The sequence below is a fragment of the Bos grunniens genome, chromosome 7 (assembly GCF_055505025.1).
Source record: "Bos grunniens cultivar Pamir isolate PY7600 chromosome 7, Bosgru_T2T1.0, whole genome shotgun sequence".
NCBI classification, from domain to species: domain Eukaryota; kingdom Metazoa; phylum Chordata; class Mammalia; order Artiodactyla; family Bovidae; genus Bos; species Bos grunniens.
In genome coordinates this window covers 30180418-30204283 of record NC_141171.1, presented here as the reverse complement: position 1 = coordinate 30204283, position 23866 = coordinate 30180418, and the positions used below count along the sequence as shown (strand labels likewise).

General features: G+C 35.6%; 1 protein-coding gene across 23 annotated transcripts in view; it reads left to right on the top strand.

Moving 5' to 3' along the window:
• CSNK1G3 (casein kinase 1 gamma 3) overlaps nucleotides 1-23866 on the top strand; it is a 116419-nt gene that overhangs the window by 61360 nt on the left and 31193 nt on the right. For 12 of the 23 annotated variants that reach the window (XM_086410634.1, XM_086410620.1, XM_086410638.1 and 9 more), the window contains exons 7-9: nucleotides 12767-12852; nucleotides 12969-13053; nucleotides 19227-19375. In XM_086410634.1, coding sequence (XP_086266760.1) covers nucleotides 12767-12852; nucleotides 12969-13053; nucleotides 19227-19375 — 320 coding nt within the window. The remainder of the gene's footprint in view (nucleotides 1-12766; nucleotides 12853-12968; nucleotides 13054-19226; nucleotides 19376-23866) is intronic. The other 11 variants (XM_086410625.1, XM_086410639.1, XM_086410636.1 and 8 more) reach the window with 2 other exon arrangements.

Below are 23866 nucleotides of genomic sequence, written 5' to 3'. Positions count from 1 at the left end.
TAAATGGATGACAGATATCCTTATATTCACTGTATCTTTCTTTTTTGGTAACTTAAAATATTCAACTTTGATACACTTAGGGTGATCCATTTGGTTATTTCTGTTAAAAGAATGTCAAAAAATACTTAATTTTAACTGAATTTAATGTGTATAAAGATTATGGATTGAGACTTTAGCTCTCTGATACAGCTAGCCAGGGAGATAGCAACCTGCCCAATACATTGAATACTGAGAATACGTATCTTAGAGGTAACTGTTTACTTTGTACTATTATTTAACCTTTTAAAGAACGTCCCTTATTTGTATAAAGGATAAAATAATACCAACTGCACAGAATTTCTTACAGCTTTTTCTCGCCTTGGTTCAAGTTCCAGTTCAGGATCACATATTTCATCTTTTTGTCGTTAATCTCTTTAGTCTCTCTTCATCTGGGCCAGTTCCTTGCCTTTCTTTATGGTTCATGACCTTGATATTTTTTGGAGTGCAGGCTGTCTTGTAAAATGTCCTGTATTTGAGGCTGTCTCATATTTCTTCATGATTATATTTGGGTATGCAGTTTAAGCACACATATCATAGAAGTGATATGATCTCAGTGCATCACGTCAGAAGGGACATGATGTCACCTTGGTTCCAAGTGGCTTTGATCACTTGCCTCGGCTAGTGACTTCTAAGTTTCTCCACTTAACAGTTTCTTATTTTTCCTTTGTATTCAGAAAACATTTTCTAAGGTGAGTTTTGAGATTTTGTAAATAGGTTTGTTTCTCATCAAATTTATACCCACTAGATTATTTTCTGACTCCTTTCTGATTCCTTATGTATTCTAGTTTACATTCTAACATAGGCAAAAGCTGTCCCTTCTTCCCTTGTTTGTTAACTTATATAAGCATGGACTCATGGATTCTGATATAATTGGATGCATTATAGTCCATTACTATCATTATTTATATCATCATTTATTTTGAAGTGCAGATTGTCCCATATTTGGCTACTGGTTGCTCTGTCATGCTGGCTCTGCTGTTCCTTTGGCATGTTCTCATGACTCTTGGAAAACTTCTTTCCTTTCTTATGCAGTATGTTGTTCCAGGCTCATGTTATAGCTTTTCTACTCTAGCCTAGATACATTTTCTAAGCAGCCCTGGGTCCTTTTATTGAATAATAAACATACACAAATAATAAAACTAGGAAATATGTGTAGGTGTGTCTGTTTTGATTTCTACCAGCAGCAAGTGGGAGTTCTGTTTGTTTCACCTTCTTGACAACATTTGGTATTGTCTGTCTTTTCCATCCTAGCCATTCTAGTGAATATCTGTCGTGCTATGTTATTTTACTGTGACTAATGGTTGTGAGCACTTTTCATGTGCTTATTGACCATTTGCATATCTTCTTTTGTGGTGTGCACATTGTTTCATTGTTTACTTTTAGGAGTTTTTTATATATTCCGGATGTGAGTCTTTTGGCAAATGTATGCCCTGTGAACATTTTCTTCTAATCTGTGGCTTGTCTATTCATTTTCCTAGTGTTGACAATTGATGAACAAAAGTTGTAAATACTTATGAAGTCTAATTTATCAATTTTTTCTGATTACTAGTTTTTAAATCCTAAGGAATCTTTGCCCTTTAATAATGAGAATATTTTGTATGCCACCTAGAATTCATTTTTTGTGTGGTGTGAGATAGGCTTGAGGTATTCTTTTTATGATATTCTTTCCCATTGGATTACTTTTGTGTGTTTCTGAAGAAAATTGGTTCTAGGTTGTGTTTACAATAGTTTATTCTTAAGTCTTAAACCTTGGTCAGGTTTAACTTAAGTTTCTGCTTTTAGATTTTACATCTACCATGTTACTCACAGAGAGGAGAGACAGGAATGTAAATTGATCAGTATTTATCCACTATCACTGCTCAATGTTCCTTAAAATACAATCACAATTTGTCTAGAGCCTTAGAAGTCATCTAATCCAACCTCTAGCTTAGGTCTTAGCTTCTTCTTTAACCATTCTCTCCAGACCTGTCTGCTATCTACGGTTGTTCCCTGCTTCTGCCTCTCAGCCGAAATAGCACATGGCATCTTCCCTGACAGCTTACCTGATAGTAGACTCTTGATATTTTTTTTTTTCAGGTTTTTGCCGTTTTTTTTTTTTAGTATATGTGCTGCCGAAGCGAGCACTTTGCCTTTTTTTTAAAGTCAGTAGTATTTATATTTCAGGTGGTATTTGTGTGAGTGCCTTTTAATAACAGACTTTTCCTGATAGATTTTAAAACATGCTTGGGTAGATACACAGCTTTCAGGGTTGTGTCTTCTGTTAAAACCAGGCACATCTATGTTTATATGAACAGTGTCTGAGAAATTTTCATTTCATGGTAGTTGTTAAGACTATTTTATAACAACTAACAAAGGTTCGCTTTATTATGAGACATGAAGTCATGACTTCCTTCTGGCCTGGTGTTCTTTATCTGAACAATGGTAAATGTAACAGGATTCTATTTGTAGAAATGGCAAAGTGGTCTGATATGTTTTTCCTTGTTAGAAAAGCCTTCAGAGCTTGGGAAATGGCATTTAACTATTGTAATAATCTCTTTTTTACTCTTCTTTCAGGAAGCAAACACAAAATTATTTATTTGGCAAGTTCTGCAAAGAACAAAAGCTTTAAACCTTCCTTTCTCTCATTTGTAAAAGCTCTTATTCTCAGTTTTGATGTAGAATTTTGGAATGGATGGTAAAAATAGAAAATTTGTTTGACAGGTTATATGAGTTCCTTTTTTTAAAATTAAGAATGAGCTAATGTAGAGTGAGTTTGAGTGCTAGAGTTAAAGCATTCTATATGTTTGAGAGGCTGTGAACAGGCAATAGTTAGTGGTGTTTTGAGTTTAGAGCACTTGGCTTTGTGAGGAATCAGGAAGAGATTAAGGACAGTGAAAAAGTGACCTTCCCAACTAAGGGAAAAAGTTGTCCCTTAATATAATATGGAGGAATAGTGTTAAGATCACATTATAGAATTTAGTATCTTTATTTCTGTGGTGTATGTATGTCTATTGATCTTAATTAGAAGATTTATGTCTAGAAGGAAGATATAGTGATTCATTTGTATAATATTTTTCTTGTACTTGCGGCAGTCACTGATCAAGATGAAATCTCAATGAAGCTGCATGTGACAAATGTTGATTTCTTTGGTTTGCCTTAATGGACGCATTCTTTAGTACTATCAGGTTGAATTATTTTTAATTGCATCTCATCAAGTATCTTCTTTTTAATAGTTTTTAAAGACTTTTTTTTTCTCAAGTGCTTTGAGCCTCATTTTATAATCTTTCTTTGGATTACTTTTTTTCTTTTTTGTCTTATTGGAGTCATTTGAAATTAAGTAAATACTATGTATTTCTCGTTAGCAAGTGTCTTGAAATACACTTGTCTTTTATTTTTAACTGTTATTGAGTATTCATGAGTAAAAAGACTAGGATTTGAGGAATAAGTTGCCAGTTGCTTTGTAATTGTTAAGAAGAATCTGTGTTCCAAAGAAGAATGGTATTTTAATTCCCTCAGTGGAAAGTGCTCAGAATGGGAGAGAAGCAATCACAGAATTATGGTGTTATAAAAATCATAATTTTTTCATTCTGTGATGTGATGCATATAATTTCCAGCTAATTGCCCCAAATCCTGAGACCTACTCCTGAAGCCTCTCCAAACAGCTTTTTAACAGTTTAAAAGCTCGCGTTTTCATTTTTCAGTTACATTTTAACAGTTTATACTGCACAATTCCTTGCTTTTTGAAACAAAGTATAATAAACCTAATTGGTGTTTTCTTGATATTTCAGTGTCATAATTTTTTTATGATTATTGTTCTAAAGTGATACCCTCAAGGCCACTTGGAGAGTGTTAGGATGTATATTTAAATAAGTTTAGAAAAAGTGCATTTAAATAGTTCTGTATTTTTAAAAAATAACATTAATTTTTAGAGCAGTTTTAAATTCATAGCAAAATTAGGCACAAAGTACAGAGGTTTCCTTTTTACCCTGTCCCCGCATGTGCTCACTGTAATACGATCACACCAAAGTGGTACGTTTTTGATAGTCGATGAATCCACACGGATGCATCGTTATTGCCAAGAGTCTGTAGTTTACTTTGGGGTTCACTCTTGGTGTTGTGTATTATGTGGGTTTGGACAAATTTATAATGACATGTATCTACCTGTAGTATCCTAGACGTTAGTTTCACTTTCTAAGCATCCTCTATGCTTCACTTAATCCCTTCCTCTCTCCAGCCCCTGACAACCACTGGTCTTTTTCTTGTCTCCATAGTTCTGCTTTTTCCAGATTCCATATAGTTGGAATCATACAGTATGTAACCTTTTCAGATTGGCTTCTTTCACTTAGTAATACGTAGTTACATTTCCTTCATGTTTTTTCTTGGCTTGATAACTCATTTCACTTAGTATTGAATAATTTTCCATTGGAGATAACACAGATTATTTATCCATTCATCTACTGAAGGACCTCTTCATTGCTTTCAAGTTTTAGCAATTATGACTAAAACTGCTGTACACATCCTTGTGTAGTTTTTGTATGACATAAGGTTTTCAGCTCCTTTGTGTAAATATAAAAAAGCTCAGTTGCTTCAACATGTGGTTTGAGTATGTTTAGTTTTGTAAGAAACCCCCAAATTGTCTTCCAAAGTCACTACCATTTTGTATTCCAGCTACCAATGAATGAGAATTCTTATTGCTCTGCATTCTCACTAGCATTTGATATTGTTAGTGTTCTGGATTTATACCAAATAGGTCTGTAGTGTTATGTTGTTTTAATTTGCATTTCCTGATGCCATGTGATGTGGAGCATCTTTTCATATGCTTATTTGTCATCTGTGTATCTTCTTTGGTGAGGTGTCTGTTAAGGTCTTTGGCCCATTTTAATCAATGTGGTTATTTTCTTATTGTTGAATTTTAAGGGTTGTTTGTCTCTTTTGGATAACAGTTTTTTATGAGATGTGTCTTTTGCAAATATTTTCTCCCAGTCTATGGCTTATCTTTTTATTCTCTTGATGGTATTTTTTGTAGAGCAGAAGTTTTAATTTTAATGAAGTCCAGTTTATCAGTTATTTCTTTCATGTATTGTGCTTATAGTATTACATCTTAAAACTCATCACCAAACCCAAGGTCATCTAGATTTTCTCCTGTGTTATCTTCTAAGAACTTTGTAACTTTGTGTTTCATGTTTAGGTCTCTTATCTATTTTAGTTAATTTGAATAGTGAACAGTGTAAGTTCTGTGTCTAGATTCATTTTTCTACATATGAATGTTCAGCTGTCTTAGCACCATTTGTTAAAAAGACTTGTCTTTGCTCCGTTGTATTGCCTTTGCTTCTTTGTTGAAGGTCAGTTGACTGTTAATGAGAGTCTATTCCTGGGCTCTCTATTCTGTTCATTGATCTATTTGTCTGTTCCTTAGCCACTACCATGCAGTAGGTCTTGAAGCAGTGTTTTTTTTTTAAACAGATTTTTATCCCATCAACTATATTTTTGATTACTTTTTGTTACTGTGTATAGTACAGCTACTGCTGGCAGCACTTTCTCATCTTTTGTTTTGCTTCTTGTAACCTGATAGCCAAACTCATTGGAATTATATCTAAATTAAGATAACTAGATTTTTAAGAGGACTTTTTGAGGAATCAGATTTATGCATATTTTGAGTTCCATTGCTCAGAAAACATATTTTTTCTTTCTGAGTTTTTGATATTTCTAGATAAGGTATTTGGATTAGTGGGTTGTTGCTGAGAATTGTCTTGCATAATTATGCTTATCCTTTTTCTTTTGAGTTTGTGTTTTCATTTCTAAGAAACTCAGTTATGTGATTTTGAAAAATGTGAATAAGCTCAGTGAATCTTGTGAAAGAGTTTTTTTTTTTTTTTTTATGAGATGCCAAGGAAAAATAACTTTGATCCTTTTAGAAGGAAATATAAAGTGAAACTTTATTTGCTTGTAGTGATTTTTGTTTTTATATTTTGGTTACATATAAAGGATAAACTTTCTTTGGTGAGAATTTTTGTTGTTCAGCTCTCTTGTCATGCTTGTATTTAGTTTAACTAACATGTTTTTAGCCTCGTTTTTTATTTTTGCAGGGAAATGCAGTAATAAATTTACTTTTAAAAATATACGTGGATATATTAGAGGGTTTCCTACCTTTTAGTGGGACTTTTGATATTTTGGGGTGGTATTTTTCTGTTGAAAATTGAATAGAAATTCAGTGGCAGTGGAAACAATGCTAGGTAATAAGTCAGTTTTAAAAAGAGGAAAATAATGTTGAGTTGCATGAGTAGAATTTTTAAATAGAAAAGCATTGTAGAGATTTGTAATAAGCGTTTAATTAATTGATTGACTCCACCTTGTTTTCTCGGAGAAGGCAATGGCACCCCACTCTAGTACTCTTGCCTGGAAAATCCCATGGGCGGAGGAGCCTGGTAGGCTGCAGTCCATGGGGTCACTAAGAGTCGGACACGACTGAGCGACTTCACTTTCACTTTTCACTTTCATGCATTGGAGAAGGAAATGGCAACCCACTCCAATGTTCTTGCCTTGAGAATCTCAGGGACGGGGGAGCCTGGTGGGCTGCCGTCTATGGGGTCGCACAGAGTCGGACACGACTGAAGCGATTTAGCAGCAGCAACCTTGTTTTCTGAAATGAAAAAAAGTACAGACACATGATCTGAAATTCTGCATAGGTTTGAGCTAGTCACAATCATTCTGAGCCTTAATTTCTTTATTGGGGGATAACTGACACTTTGAGTATAGCTGTAGTTTTAAAAGATCATCTGTATGAAGCACTGACACACACTGGGCTTGTAGTATGTGTTGGTTGTGTTACTTTATGTGATACATATATTCCTGAAGAGCAGAATTTTAATTTGACTCTTTACATAACCTTTAAATTTATTGGAGAACCTATTTAACACATTATTCACTGGGAGATTTTTGCAGAAACTAACAGCTGTGGCCAGTGATTTGTTAGTTAAGTGAATATTGAAACTCTCTGGTCAATAATGTTCAGGTTACAAAAGATGTATTAATATTAATAATGTCTCTGGCCAATAAGTTGTTAAAATAACAATGTTATAGTTATTCTATTGTAAAGAAAATTGTCACTTTTTAATGTTTTAATTGCTCAAAGCAAGAGTTCCTATAGTAAAGATTCTGCCTTTGACAAAAACATACATTTTCAAATGATCCTTTGTAGTGAACTAATTTAAAGATTGTGAACAAGATTTAATACGGGCCAAATTACCTTTGGGAGATTTTTTTTCATCTAACTCAACTGTTAAAGACCAGAGGAGGTATTCTTTAGTTACTGTGTTTCAAAAAGAAAGCCCTCTTCATGACTTCTGTTACTGCACAGTGAAATTTATTTTCAAATTTGTCAGTTGGTGATAAAACAGAAAGGAATTATCAGAGGAAGAAATATTTCAGACCAAGTTTTGGTAATAGGCTTATTTTAATAGCTCCTATTTATGGTTTGAATTTTTAAATACTCTGTAGGTTATAAGACTGTTCTGTGAGATAAGCATGTAGGCAAGATCGCCTTATGATCTTGACTTCTTCTCACTGTGATAACTAAACCTCCTCTTGGATTGAATTCAGTGGAGAATTGCCTTTATGACCAGTTCTTCTCCTTAATAAAAATCCTACTGTAGGGCTCAGTATACTTGTCCCTTGGTATCCACAAATTGGTTCCAGGACCCTGAGAATGCCAAAACCCAAGGATGCTCAGCCCTTAATATAAAATTGCATAGTATTTGCATATAACCTACACACATTCTCCCATATACTTTAAATCATCTCTTGATTATTTATAATAACTAATACAATGTAAATACTTTGTAATAGTTGCCAACCCTTGGCAAGTTCAAGTTTTGCTTTTTGGAACTTTCTGGAATTATTTTTTACAGATATTTCAGTCCATAGTTGGTTGAATCCACAGAGGCAGAACCCATGAATATGGTGGGCCCACTGTATTTATATACATTTAGCATTTAGTCTTGAAAACCATATACTATAATTACTACAATCAGTACTACAAGGTATTGCTTGTATTTTGATAAATTGATCCCCACATTTCATATTTTCTGATGCTATTGGAAATTTTATTACTGTTCACATTCATTTTCCAATTGTTCATTTCTAGAATAGGAATACAATTAATTTTTATATACTGACCTTGTATCATATATCCTTGCTAAAACTCATTTACTAGTCCTAACACTTTTTTTTTTTTTTTGTGGATTAGGATTCGGATTTTCTACATATGCAGTCATATTGTCTGCAAAGAAAAATAGTTTCACTTCGTCAGTTACAATCTGAATATCTTTTAATTTTTTCTCTTTTGTTGTACTGACAGGAACTTCTAGTACAATATTGAATAGAAAATGTGAGTGAACATCCTTGCTTTGTTCTGGATCTTAGGGATGCCTTTTACTTACATAAGAATTTTTGTTTTTTTCATAGAAGTCCTTTTGCAATGTGAAGAAGTTTCCTTCTCTTTTTATTTGAGAGGTGTTTTTTTTTTAATCATAAATGCATGTTAGCTTTTCTCAAATACTTTTTCTATATTTTTTGAGATGTTCTTATGATTCATATCTTCTTTTAATTTTGGAGAATTATATCAATTGATTTTTGAAAGTTAAACCAAACTTCAAGTCATAGGATGACCCCTACTTCATCATGGTTTACTTTCTTTTTAAGGATTTTACATCTGTGTTAATGAGAGATATTTCCTGTAGTTTTCTTTGCTTGTAATGCCTTTGTCTGGCTTTGGTAACAGGGTAGTGAATCAAGTTGGGAGGGGTTTCCTTCTCTTCTGTTTTCTGAAAGAGTTTGTGTAGAAATGGTATTGTTCCTTAAATGTTTAATAGAATTTACTAGATCATTTCTGGGCCCATAGTTATATTTGGAGATTATAAATTACATTTTGTTTAACTAATATAAAGTTGTCTTCTTCTTGAGGTAATTTTGGTAATTTATAGCTTTCAAATACTTGTCCATTTCATCTAAGTTGTTGAATGTATTGGCTTAATGTTAGTTTGTAACATTCCTTTATCATCCTTTTACTGTCTGTAGGATCTGTCCTGATGCCCCCAGATAATAGTAATTTGTGTTCTTTCCTTTATCCTAATGAGAGGATTAATTTTATTGAACTTTTCAAATAACCAGCTTTTGATTTCAATATTTTTCTCTACTGATTGTCCATTTTGTCATTATTGGTTTTCTAATTTATCATTATTTTTTTCCTTTCTTTTACTTATTTTGGGTGGTGTTGGTATAGACATAGATAATTGAATCATAATACAGTTCTGAAATAGACCCATACATGGATGCTTAATTGATTTTTGCTGCCAAGTCTGCTGCTAAGTCGCTTCAGTCATGTCCGACTCTGTGCGACCCTATAGGCGGCAGCCCACCAGGCTCCCCCGTCCCTGGGATTCTCCAGGCAAGAACACTGGAGTGGGTTGCCATTTCCTTCTCCAATGCATGAAAGTGAAAAGTGAAAGTGAAGGCGCTCAGTCGTGTCTGACTCTTTGTAACCCCATGGACTGCAGCCTACCAGGCTCCTCCGTCCATGGGATTTTCCAGGCAAGAGTACTAGAGTGGGGTGCCATTGCCTTCTCCGATTGATTTTTGAGGATAGTGCAAAAGATACCCAAGGGGAAAAGACAGCCTTCTCAAGAAACTTTGTGAGAATAACTAGGCATCAGTATTGAAAAAAATGAATCTAAACCCTTACAACAAAAGAAAACAGGAGAAAAAGACTTCAAATGATTCATAGATTTAAATGTTAGAGCCAAAACTATAGTATTTCTTAAAGGAAAGATAGAAAATCTTTGTGACCTTAGGGGAGTCAAAGATGTTCTAGCTGAGACAAAAAAGCATAAACAATAAAACAACAACAAGGACGTCCAATAAATTTGGTTTCATCTAAATATAAACTGCTGTTCTTTGAAGGATACTGTTAAGCAAATGAAAAAAATATGCTACGGTGTGGGAGGAAGTATTTGCAAAGCTTGTATCTGAAAATGACTTACATCCAAAATACACAAACAACTCTTTAAGATTTATTATAAGACAAATAATATAATTTTTTAAAACATGGGTACAGTGTCACTGGTGCTGCTGCTGCTAAGTCACTTCAGTCGCGTTCGACTCCGTGCGACCCCATCCCTGGAATTCTCCAGGCAAGAACACTGGAGTGGGTTGCCGTTTCCTTCTCCAATGCAGGAAAGTGAAAAGTGAAAGTGAAGTCGTTCAGTCGTGTCACAACATGTCACAAAAAGATGTGAATGACCAGTAACAACATTAAACAATGTTCAAAATGTTGTCACCAGTGAAACTCAAATCACAGTGAGGTAATACTTCATGGCCATTAGCGTAGCTAAATTTGAAAGATACATACTAAATGATAGGTTCTGGAGCAACTTGAAGTCTCATGTATTGCTCATGGAAACATAAAATGGGACAAACCCTTTGGAAAATAGCATATACGTTTCTTATAAAGTCAAACCTACACTTGCCATATAACGGAGTAATCCCACTCCTGGATATGTGAGAGAAATGAAAACATTTGTCCGCACAAAGACTTGTGCAAGAATGATCCTAACAGCCTTATTTACAATAACTCAAAACTGGAAGTTCCTCAAAGGTATGTCAGTAGCCGAATAGATAAATGATGTTGGCAATAAAAAGTATTGAGGTACTAATTAATGCTTACAGCAACAGGAGTAAAGCAGAAGAATCTGGACACAACGGTTCATACTGTATGATCCTATGCATGTGAAACTCTATAAAAAATCAAGTCTACTGTAGTGTAACAGAAAACATGTGCCTGGTTGAGGCCAGGGGAGGGGGAGAATAGCAGGCAAGGCGTGAAAGGGAATCTTTTGGAGTGTTGGAAATACTTCTTGATTGTAGTAGTACTTATATGTATGTGTTGTCAATATTTATCAAACTGTACCCTTTAATAAGTGTATTTTATTATATGTAAAATTAGACTTGAGTAAAAGAAGTTTGTTTTTAGTGCTTATCAAATCTGGTTATACTTCAGAATCATCTGCTAAACTTTAAGTATACATTCTTCTACTCTGTGTCGTCCCCAGAGAATCAACATCCAGCATTAGGTGTGCTCATCTGACATTCTTAAGAGCTTCAGAGGTGATTCTGATTCTCAGGGGACTTCAGAAATAATATTTTTTTCTTTCCTTGACTTCTCATTCTTTAAGACTCCTCGGGTCTAATAAAGTGAAATTTTAGTTTAAAAAGTCATTACTGGACTTTTTTCATGTTATTCATATCCTGCTTTCATTAATGGGTTTTAGAAGAATTTAAAGTCTATATTACTTATTTTGAAAGCTTGCTTTTTTAAAAATAAAATATGCTTACATTGTTAAAATATGAAATATAAGGAAAAATTCCCATTATATCACATTTTTGAAATTATGAAGTGAGCTATTGAAATATCCTATCTGGTCCTGCAGTTTCCTACCCCTGATTACTAATGATTTGATGCCTATTCTTCTAGATATTTCCTTATATTTATAGAAAAGAGATATAATCTAGTATTAATAGGGACAAATCTAGTATATTTTTAAATAGTCACTTATATATTTAAGTAGTATGCCTTGATTGCCTGTTTTGTGGCAGCCCTGGGGCACTAGGCCCTGAGGCTATTGAGCCAGAGACCTCTGTTCTCCTGTGATAATGTCAGGTGAGAGGATAGATGTTGATTAAATAAAAGCACAAACATATTTATTAAAACTGTAACAAGTGTTTCAGAAGAGAATTACAGAATATTCTAAGGTTGCGTAGTAAAAATTAAAACATTTTTGACCCTTTCACTCTAGTTCAGATCTGTCCTTTGAAAGGTTTGCTTTTCCTAAAACATTTAGTACTGCTTGGATAGTCTTAGTGTTCATTTGGATGAAACATCTTGCACATGAACATCCTCTTATTAAACTATTATTATCTCCTCTTACTTTTAGAATTTTTGTATTATTTTAAAATACTAACAAAAATTAAGCATTTAGGTCAAGTGACAAATTGAAAAAAAAAAATTTACTCAGCAAATATTTGTAAGTACCTCTCTGAGTCTTGGTCTGTTATTATATCATTCAGTTATATGCTATACAACCTTTTGTTACTAGAACAATAGAAACTTGAAAATGGCAATTTGTTCTGGTAGCATATTTTTGGTGCTGCCGGAGGAGTTACTACCATTGGAATGTGTCAAACGCAAGTGCTTTTAAAAATATATTTTGCAATGTATTAATGGTATTTAATAGTAATGGAGAGTATGGTATGTGGGATGGAATTTTTGTGCTCATTTAAGTTTAGGAAATGGAGGACTAAAGAAAGTTAAACGTTGTTAGTTCTAGGTATTTTCAAAATTTTTAATATGTTATATTGTATATCTTGTAAAATGGAGCTGTAGTACACAGTGACTCTGTTTTTCATCATGGAACCCGTTCCTCCTTACCTTATTTGTAGGAATAGATATTAATATTTAGGGAAAGAAAGAAATCTCCAGTAGCATGTAAAGAAATCATAGTGTCATATTTTTTAAATGCATGATAATTTTACTGTAAAACCATTATTGTTTAGGCATGATTAGATTTGTATTTTATATGCTGGACTTTGAGGAATTATCAGGAATTAATTTACATGTAAGGAAAGAATCATTTTTCCATTCTTCCATCCTTTACTGGGAAAGGAACATTAAATTTATGTTTCTCTTATATTTCAGAACAAAGTAGAAGAGATGACTTAGAAGCGTTAGGTCACATGTTCATGTATTTTCTGAGAGGCAGTCTTCCTTGGCAAGGTTTAAAGGTAATTGTTTTTGTGTTTCTTTATTGAGTTTAATAAGTTATTAATTTATTAAGATACTTTCTTCCAAGTATTTAATTTTAAAATTACTTTTCAAGAGTTTTTACTTTCTATTTTAGGCTGACACATTAAAGGAGAGGTATCAGAAAATTGGAGATACAAAACGAGCCACACCAATAGAAGTGTTATGTGAAAATTTTCCAGGTAATGAATAATGCTGTACTGATACATGTGCTTATTATACACAGAAAACTGTAAGTGTTAATTGTCATTACTTAAGTTTATAAGTACTTTTTTCATGCTTAAAAAATATGGTTTAAAAGATGTCAGCATTTGATACACAGACCACAGGGGCAATTTATGTGTTTGCTTTGTAAGATGATAGTAATGGAAAAAAATCCTTCTTATAGTGTTGGCCAGTACCAGCTAAAATAGTATTTTCTTCAACAGCATACTTTCAATAAGTTGAAATATTTGCTCAGAAATACCAACTGTAAAGTTTTGGTATCCAGTTTTAGTCATTTGAAACTCAGTATCAATCTCAAAGGAGGTATGTGATATATGATGTAGTCTAGTTTTCCAAGTACAGCAAAATCTGCTAACCTTACTGCTTTTAGGCTGATTTTTTATTTCCTGAAGATAGTTTTGTTCTCATGTAGTTTTTTGGCAACTCACATGAAATCAATCAACAAAAATTTACTTAAGATTTCTAAATTAATTAACGGATAAGAGTAATGTGTCTGTAATGTGTTAAAATACCTGTTAGAATATTTTGTTGTTGTTCAGTCCCTAAGTCATGTCCGACTCTTTGCGACCCATTGGACTGTAGCATACCAAGCTCCCCTGTTTCCCACTATCTCCTGGAGTTTGTTCAAATTCACGTCCGTTGTGTCAGTGATGCTTGCCAACCATTGCATCCTCTGTGGCCCCCTTTTCCTTTTGCCTTCAATGTTTCCCAGCATCTCGGTCTTTTCCAGTGAGTCGGCTCTTTGCAAATCTGTTAGCCAAATACAGGGCTTTAGGTCCAGTGAATAAACAGGGTTGATTTCCTTTAGAATTGATTGATTAGGTCTTCTTGCAATCCACGGGACTCTCAAAAGTCTTCACCACTGCCACAGTTTGAAAGTATCAGTTCTTTGGCACTTAGCCTTCTTTATGGTCCAACTCTCATATCTGTACACAACTACTGGAAAAACCATAGCTTTGACTGTATAGACCTTTTGTCAGCAAAGTGATGTCTCTTCTTTTTAATATGCTCCTAGGTTTGTTATAGGTTTCCTTCCAAGGAGCAAGTGTCTTTTAATTTCATGGCTGCAGACACTGTCCACAGTAATTCTGGAGCCCAAGAAAATAAAATCTGTCACTGCTTCTACTTTTTCCCCTTCTATTTGACAGGAAGTGATGCAACTGGATGCCATGATGTTATTTTTTTGAATGTTGTGTTTTAAGAGAGCTTTTTCACTCTGATCTTGGACCCTCGTCAATAGACTCTTTAGTTCCTCTTCACTTTGTGCTGTTAGAGTGGTATTATCTACATATCTGAGGTTGTTGATATTTCTCCTGGCAGTCTTGATTCCAGCTTGTGATTCATTCAGCTTAGCATTTGCATAATGTACTCTGCATAGAATTTAAATAAGCAGGGTGACAGTATACAGCCTTGTCATCCTCCTTTCTCAATTTTGAACCAGTCCAGTGTTTCATGTCCAGTTCTAACTGTTGCTTCTTGACCCACATTCAGTTTTCTCAGGAGACAGGTTAAGGTGGTCTGGTATTCCCATCTCTTTAAGAATTTTCCACAGTTTGTTGTGATCTGCACAGGCAAAGGCTAACGCAGAAGTAGATGCTTTTCTGGGAGTCCCTTGCTTTCTCCATGATCCAGCAAGTGTTGGCAATTTGATTTCTGGTTCCTCTGCCTTTTCTAAACCCAGCTTGTACTTCTGGAAGTTCTTGGTTCACATACTTCTGAAGCCTTGCTTGAAAGATTTTGAGCATAGCCTTGCTAGCATTCAGTTGGGTATATCTTTCCCTTTATCCCTTGCCTTTTAGTTCTCTGCTTTCCTTAGCTTCCTAATCCTCCTCAGACAACCACTTTGCTTCCTTGCATTTTTTTTCTTTGGGATGGTTTCATTCACTGCCTCCTGTACAGTGTTATACACCTCAATCCATAGTTCTTCAGGCACTCTCTCTAGTAAATCTAATCCCTTGAATCTGTTCTTCGTCTCCACTGTATAATCATAAGGGATTTGTTTTAGGTATAGTGGTTTCCCCTACTTTCTTCAATTTAAGCCTGAATTTTGCAGTAAGAAGCTCATGATCTGAGCCACAGTCAGCTCCAGGTCTTGTTTTTGCTACCTGTTTAGAGCTTCTCTATCTTCAGCTGCAGAGAATATAATCAGTCTGATTTTGCTGTTGATCATTTGGTGATGTCCATGTATAGAATCGTCTCTTGTGTTGGAAAAGGTGTTTGCTATGACTAATATGTTCCCTTGACAAAATTCTTTTAACCTTTCCCCTGCTTCATTTTGTATTCCAAGGCCAAACTTGTGTATTATTGTGGATACTTGTGTATTGTTGTGGATAACTCTTGACTTTTTCCTTTTGCATTCCAGTCCCCAAGATTATGAAGGGCTTTCCAAGTGGTGCTAGTGGTAAAGAACCCAGCTGCCAATGTAGTAGACTCGAGAGATGTGGGTTCGATCCCTGGGTTGGGAAGATCCCCTGGAGAAGGAAATGGCAACCCACTCCAGTATTCTTGCCTGAGAAATCCCATGGACAGAGGAGCCTGGCAGGCTCAGTCCTTGGGGTAGACTTGCAAAGAGTCAGACATGACTGAGCACACATACACACAGCCTAATTATGAAAAGGACATCTGTTTTTGGTGTTAGTTCTAGAAGGTGTTATTGGTCTTCATAGAACCAGTCAGCTTCAGCTTCTTCAGTATCAGTGGTTGGAGTATACACTTAATTAATGAGATGTTGAATGGTTTGCCTTGGAAATAAACCAAGATCATTCTGTCATTTTTGAGATTGTACCCAGGTACTGCATTTTGGACTGTTTGTTGACTATGAGGACTGCTTCATTTCTTCTAAGGGATTCTTGCCCATATAGTTGATATAATGGCCATCTGAATTAAATTCACCCAAATCTTGTCCATTTTAGTTCACTGATTCCTAAAATGTTGATATTCACTCTTGCCATCTCCTTGACCATGTCCAGTTTACCTTGATTCATGGACCTAACATTCCAGGTTCCTATGCAATATTGGTCTCTATTTTTTTTTTTTTAATTTATTTAATTGGAGGCTAATTACTTTATAATATTGTGGTGGTTTTTGCCATACATTGACATGAATCAGCCATGGGTGTACATGTGTCCCTCCTTCCTGAATCCTCTGCCCCACCTCCCCCTGCACCCCATCTCTCTGGGTTGTCCCAGAGCACCAGCTTTGAGTGCCCTGCTTTATGTATCGAACTTGAACTGGTCATCTGTTTTACATATGGTAATATACATGTTTCAATGCTATTCTCTCAAATTGTCCCACCCTTGCCTTCTCCCACAGAGTCCAAAAGTTTTTCTTTACACCTGTGTCTCTTTTGCTGTCTTGCATATAGGGTAGTCATTGCCATCTTTCTAAATTTCATATATATGCATTAACATACTGCATATATATGCATTAACATCTGACTTACTTCACCCTATATAATAGGCTCCAGTTTTATCCACTTCATTAGGATTGACTCAAATGTGTCCTTTTTCATAGCTGAGTAATATTCCATTGTGTATATGTACCACAACTTCCTTATCCATTTGTCTGCCGATGGACATCTAGGTTGCTTCAGTGTGCTAGCTACAGTATTGTTCTTTATAGCATCTACTTTACTTTCACCAGCAGACACAACCGTAACTGAGCATCATTTTCCACTTTGGCCCAGCTGCTTCATTCTTTCTGGAGCTATTAGTAATTGCCCTCCGCTCTTCCCCAGTAGCATATTGGGCACCTTCAGACTTGGAAGGGTCATCTTCTGGCATCATGTATCTTTCCCTTTTCATATAGTTTATGGGATTCTCCAGGCAAGAATACTGGAGTGGGTTGCAATTTCCTTTTCCATTGGATCACGTTTTGTGAGAACTCTTCACTGTGACCCATCTGTCTTGGGTGGCCCAGCATGGCATGGTTCACAGCTTCATTGAGTTACGCAAGCCTCTTCACCGTGACAAGGCTGTGATCCATGAAGGGGGTTGTGATTTATGCAGTAACAGTAAATGAGAACCAAACTTGAAGGTAGAAGATGGAGCTTATATTCAGTTCAGTTCAGTTCAGTTGCTCAGTCGTGTCCAATTCTTTGCGACCCCATGAATCTCAGCACGTCAGGCCTCCCTGTCCATTACCAACTCCTGGAGTTTACTCAAACTCATGTCCATCGAGTTGGTGATGCCATCCAGCCATCTCATCCTCTGTCCCCTTCTCCTCCTGCCCCCAATCCCTCCCAGCATCAGAGTCTTTTTCAGTGAGTCAACTCTTCGCATGAGGTGGCCAAAGTAGGTTGCTGCAAAAGTAGTTGTGATTTCAGACTGTGAATTTAAATCATTATAACCAGGCTCTTTTAATCAAAATAGGAACCATTACAAGACAACCAGGACAAAATAGGAACAAGACCAAGACAACACAGTTTTGCCCACTAGAGAGAAGTTTGTTTATTCCTGAATCCCAGGGACAGGGGAGCCTGGTGGGTGCTGTCTCTGGGGTCGCACAGAGTCAGACACGACTGAAGCGACTTAGCAGCAGCAGCAGCAGCATAAAAATACGTGCTTCCAGATTCGATGAAGTCTTGGAAAGCATTTTCTGCCTCCTGCTGATTGTGGAAGCATTTTCCCTGCAAAAAGTCATCGAGATGCTTAAAGAAGTGGTTATCAGTTGGCGAGAGGTCAGGTGAATATAGCAGATGAGGCAAAACTTCTTAGCCCAGTTTGTTGACCCATTGAAGCGTTTTTTGTATGATGTGTAGTCAGGCATTGTCATGGAGAAGAATTGGGCCATTGGGCTGCAGGCATTTCAGTTTTCAGTACATCCATTTGTTGAGAATACTTCTCAGATGTAGTGGTTTTGCCAGGGTTCAGAAAGCTATGGTGTAATGGACCAGCCAGCATCAGACCACCAACCAGTGACAGCTCTTTTTGGTGCAAATTTGGCTTTGAGAAGTGCTTTGAAGCTTCTTCACAGTCCAGCCACTGAGCTGGTTGTCTCTGGTGGTCATATAAAATCCACTTTTCATTGCATGTCACAATTTGATCGAGAAATGGTTTGTTGTTGTAGAAGAAGAGAAGACAGCACTTCAAAACAGTGATTTTTTTTGACTTGCGGTTGGCTCATGAGACACCCACTTATTGAGCTTTTTCAGCTTTCCAATTTGCTTCAAATGCTGAATGACTGTAGAATGGTCGACGGTGATGTTTTTTGGCAATTTGTCGTGTAAGTTGTAAGAGGATTAGCTTTGATGATGCTCTCAATTGGTTGTTGTCAACCTTCTAATGGCCGGTCACTGGGCTCCTCATCTTCAAGGTTCTTGTCTCCTTTGCAAAACTTCTTGAACCACCACCACAGTGTATGTTTTTGTATTTCCAACGCCAAATGTGTTGTTGATGTTGCAAGATGTCTCCGCTGCTTACGACCCATTTTGAATTTAAATAAGAAAATCACTTAAATTGGCTTTTTGTCTAACATAATTTCTGTAGTCTAAAATATGTATATAATAAAAAGCAAGTAATTAGTCATTAGCAAAAAAATAGTGAGAAATGTGCATTAAAATGATGTATAACCATACTTATTTAAGAATGTATTCCAATATCAAATGGCAATGTTGCTAGATCCTTTGGGTAGAATACCATTTAGCCTACGTTAAGTATTTGAATCCTCTTTTAGGCAGTTAGTTTGTGTCGCAGATTCTAAAGGACATCCAGCAAACTAGTGCAAATGCTTTCCTATATAAATCAGCTCCCATCAGTATTAACAGTATGAGCTGAGTATGGTGTTTTGTGATTAAATAATTATGCATTGTTGAAATTTCTATTTCAACCTTCAGTACTAGCCAAGGTTTCTATTAAAAATATTATTTTTAAAAAATTTCAGCCTTTTCTCATGAAATGAAACAAAAATAATACTTGTTAAATCTCAGGTTTTTCTTTTGTCTCTACTTCCTTTCCTCCCTTCTTTTCACCCTTTTAATTTTATTGTTATTAAGTTCATAATATTTTCACTGATAGTAGAATCTTGCTACTTTTTCATGTGTTCTTATAATACTTGTCCTTTTAGATATTTATAATTTTATTAAAATGTATATAGAAAAGTTTAATCAGAGTAATTTTTATTTTCTTTCTAGAAGAAATGGCAACATATCTTCGTTATGTAAGAAGGCTAGATTTTTTTGAAAAACCAGATTATGACTACCTAAGAAAACTTTTTACTGACTTGTTTGATCGAAAAGGATATATGTTTGATTATGAATATGACTGGATTGGTAAACAGTTGGTGAGTACTCCAGGCTGTATAAGAAAAACAAAAGATTATTTGTAGTACTTAGCTTCCTTTTTCATAGTAGAGATCCTCTATTTGAAAAGAGTTGAGAACAAATAATTTTTTATTTTGAAATATAGTTGATTTACAGTATGAGTTTTAGGTGAACATCATAGTGATTTAAAATTTTTATAGATTATACTCCATTTTAAGTTATTACAGAATAATATCTATATTTTTCTGTGCTGTACAGTATATCCTTTTTACTAATTTATTTCATAGATGGCAGTTTGTGTCTCCTAATCCCCTACTCTTGTCTTGCCCCTCCTCTGTTTTTTCTCCTCACTGGTAACCACAAGATTGTTCTCCATATTTTTAAGTCTGTTCCTTTTTTGTTATATTCATTTGTGTGTTTTATTTTTAAGACTCCACATAATAATGATAACAAGAGTATATTTCTCCTAAGCATAATTCTCTATAGTTCCAGTCACATTGTTGCAAATGGCAGAATTCCATTCTTTTTATGGCTGAGTAATATTTTATCGTATAGTCTAGTTCAGTCACTCAGTCATGTCCAACTCTTTGCGACCCCACGGACTGCAGCATGCCAGGCTTCCCTGTCCATCACCAACTCTCAGAGTTTACTCAGACTTACGTCCGTTGAGTTGGTGATGCCATCCAACCATCTCATCCTCTGTCATCCCTTTCTCCTCCCAACTTCAATCTTTCCCAGCCTCAGGGTCTTTTCACATGAGTCGGTTCTTTGTATCAGGTGACCGAAGTATTGGAGTTTCAGCTTCAGCATCAGTCCTTCCAATGAACATTTAGGGCTGATTTCCTTTAGGGTGGACTGGTTGGATCTCCTTATAGTCCAAGGGACTCACAAGAGTCTTCTCCAACACCACAGTTCAAAAGCATCAGTTGTTCGGTGCTCAGCTTTCTTTATGGTCCAACTCTCACATCCATACATGACTACTAGAAAAACTATAGCTTTGACTAAATGGACCTTTGTTGGCAAACTCATGTCTCTGCTTTTGAATATGCTGTCTAGGTTGGTCATAACTTTTCTTCCAAGGAGTAAGCGTCTTTTAATTTCATGGCTGCATTCACCATCTGCAGTGATTTTGGAGCCCCCAAAAAGAAAGTCTCTCACAGTTTCCACTGTTTCCCATCTGTTTGTCATGAAGTGATGGGACCAGATGCCATGATCTTAGTTTTCTGAAGTTAAGTTTTAAGCCAACTTTTTCACTCTCCTCTTTCACTTTCATCAAGAGGCTTTTTAGTTATTCTTCACTTTCTGCCATAAGGGTGGTATCATCTGCATATCTGAGGTTACTGATATTTCTCCCGGCAATCTTGATTCCAGCTTGTACATCATCCAGCCCAGCGTTTCTCATGATGTACTCTGCATATAAGTTAAATAAGTAGGGTGACAGTATACAGCCTGACGTACTCCTTTCCCAATTTGGAACCAGTCTGTTGTTACATGTCCAGTTCTAACTGTTGCTTCCTGACCTGCATATAGGTTTCTCAAGAGGCAGGTCAGGTGATCTGGTATTCCCCTCTCTTTTGGAATTTTCCAGTTTGTTGTGATCCACACAATCAAAGGCTTTGGCTTAGTCAATAAAACAGAAGTAGATGTTTTTCTGGAACTCTCTTGCTTTTTCGATGATCCAATGGATTTTGGCAATTTGATCTCTGATTCCTCTGCCTTTTCTAAATCCAGTTGAACATCTGGAAGTTTATGGTTCACATATTGTTGAAGCCTGGCTTGGAGAATTTTGAGCAGTACTTTACTAGCGTGTGAGATGAGTTCAATTATGCAGTAGTTGGAGCATTCTTTGGCATTGCCTTTCTTTGGGATTGGAATGAAAACTGACCTTTTCCAGTCCTGTGGCCACTGCTGAGTTTTCCAAATTTGCTGGCATATTGAGTGCAGCACTTTCACAGCTTCATCTTTTAGGATTTGAAATAGCTTAACTGGAATTCCATCACCTCCACTAGCTTTGTTTGTAGTGATGCTTCCTAAGGCCCACTTGTCTTCACATTCCAGGATATCTGGCTCTAGGTGAGTGATCACACCATTGTGGTTATCTGGGACGTGAAGATTTTTTTTGTATAGTATTTCTGTGTATTCTTGCCACCTCTTCTTAATATCTTCTGCTTCTGTTAGGTCCATACCATTTCTGTCCTTTATTGTGCCCATGTTTGCATGAAATGTTCCCTTGGTATCTCTGAGTTTCTTGAAGAGGTCTCTAGTCTTTTCCCTTCTATTGTTTTCCTCTCTTTCTTTGCATTGATGACTGAGGAAGGCTTTCTTATCTCTCCTTGCTATTCTTTGGAACTCTGCATTCAAATGGGTATATCTTTACTTTTGTTCTTTGCCTTTCTCTTCTCTTCTTTTCACAACTATTCGTAAGGCTCCTCAGCCAACCATTTTACCTTTTGCATCTCTTTTTCTTGGGGATGGTCTTGATCCCTGCCTCCTATACAGTGTCCCAAACCTCCGTCCATAGTTCTTCCTTAACTTTTCTTTAAAAAAAAAATTTTTTTTTAATCTTTTTACTTTTGGCTGTTCTGGGTCTTCATTGCTGTGCAGGCTTTTCTCTAGTTGCAGAGAACAGGGGCTATCTCTAGCTGCAGTGTGCTGGCTTCTCATTGCAGTGGTTTTCCTTGGCTCTCGGGCTTGCGGGCTTCAGTTGTTGTAGCACGTGGGCTCTAGAGTAGTTGTAGCACTCAGGTTTAATTGCCCCAAGGCATGTGCGATCTTCTGAATCAGGGACTGAACCCATGTCTCCTGCATTAGCAGGTGGATTCTTTACCACTGAGTGACCAGGGAAGCTCCTCTCCATATCTTCTTTGTCCATTCATCTGCTGCTGGGCACTTAGGTTGCTTCTATATCTTGGCTGTTGTATATAATGCTGTTTTGAACATTGAGGTGTATAAACCTTTTGAATTACTTTTTTCATTTTCTTAGAATATGTACCCAGCGGTGTAATGCTGGATCATATGGTAGTTATACTTCTGGTGTTTTGAGGAATCTTCATAATGTTTACCATAGTGGCTGTACTCATTTAAATTTCCACCAATAGTGCACAAGGGTTCCGTTTTATCCATATCCTCACCAACAATTGTTATTTCATGTCTTTTTAATAATGGCCATTCTGACAAGTGTGAAATGATGTCTCATTATGGTTTTGATTTTAATTTCTCTGATGATTAGTAATGTTGAACATTTTTTCATGCATCTCTTAGCCATCTGTGTGTTTTCTTTGGAAAACTATTCAGATCTGCTTATTTGTTGTTTGTTTTTTTGGTACTGTATGAGCTGTTCATAAATTTTGAATATTAACCTCTTTTCAGTCATATCATTTGCAGATATATTCAGTAGGTTGTCTTTTCATTTTGTTGATGGTTTTCTTTGCTGTGTCAAAGCTTTAAAGTTTAATTAGGTCCCATTTGTTTATTTTTGCTTTTGTTTCTTCTACCGTAAGAGACAGATCCAAAAAAATATTGCTACAATTTAAGTCAGAGTGTTCACTTATGCTTTCTTCCAGGAATTTTGTGGTTTCATAATAAAGGTCTTTAATCTGTTTTGAGTGTGTTTTTGTATATGGTGTTAGAATATGTTCTGATCTCATTCTTTTACACACAGCTGTCCAGTTTTTCAGCACCACTTATTGAAGAGACTGTCTTTTGTTATTTGTATATTCTTGCTTCCTCTGTTATAGATTAATTAGGTTAATTGATCATACATATGTGGGTTTATTTCTGAGCTGTCTTTTCTGTTGACATATGTCTGTCGTTAAGCCAGTACTGTACTGATTTGATTACTGCAGGTTTGTAGTATAGTCTGAAGTCAGGGAGTGTTATACCTCCAGATTTGTTCTTTTTTCTCAAGATTGTTAGGGTCTTTTGTGGTTCCATATACATTTTAGTATTGAGAATAAATAATTTTAAAGGATTCATTCTTTGTGTTTTGTAAAAAGGGAGAATTTGGAGTCTGCTTTTTAGAGTAATGGGTTATTTTGAATGTTTTGCTTTTGATTTAGTTCTTAATATCAAATATACTTTTTAAAAATATAGTATTCTAGTGACTACTTTAAAAGATCAGCTAGTTTTTTCTTTAGTCATTGCTCAAGATATTTGTAATTTTAGAGTATACTTTAATTATTCTAGCAGTTTTAGCTTATTTTGCAATAGACTGATACTTACGTATCAGAGCAAGTTTAGGTTTTTTTAACATAAAAACTGCCCAAAAAATTTGTCTTGATCATAACTGTGGGATGAGTGTCATTACTTAAATGAACACAACATTAAGTTCTTTCTTTGAAGAGATGATTTTAAAAAAATCAAATATTTATTCTCACTAGTCTTCTTTTTAAATAAATAAAAATGCCTTACAAAATTTACTTTAATTTCAGTTCACTGATACCAAATTTTGTCCATATTTGGAACTACCAAGCTCTCAGGTTCAAGTACTTTTGAACAATTGACTTACTTAA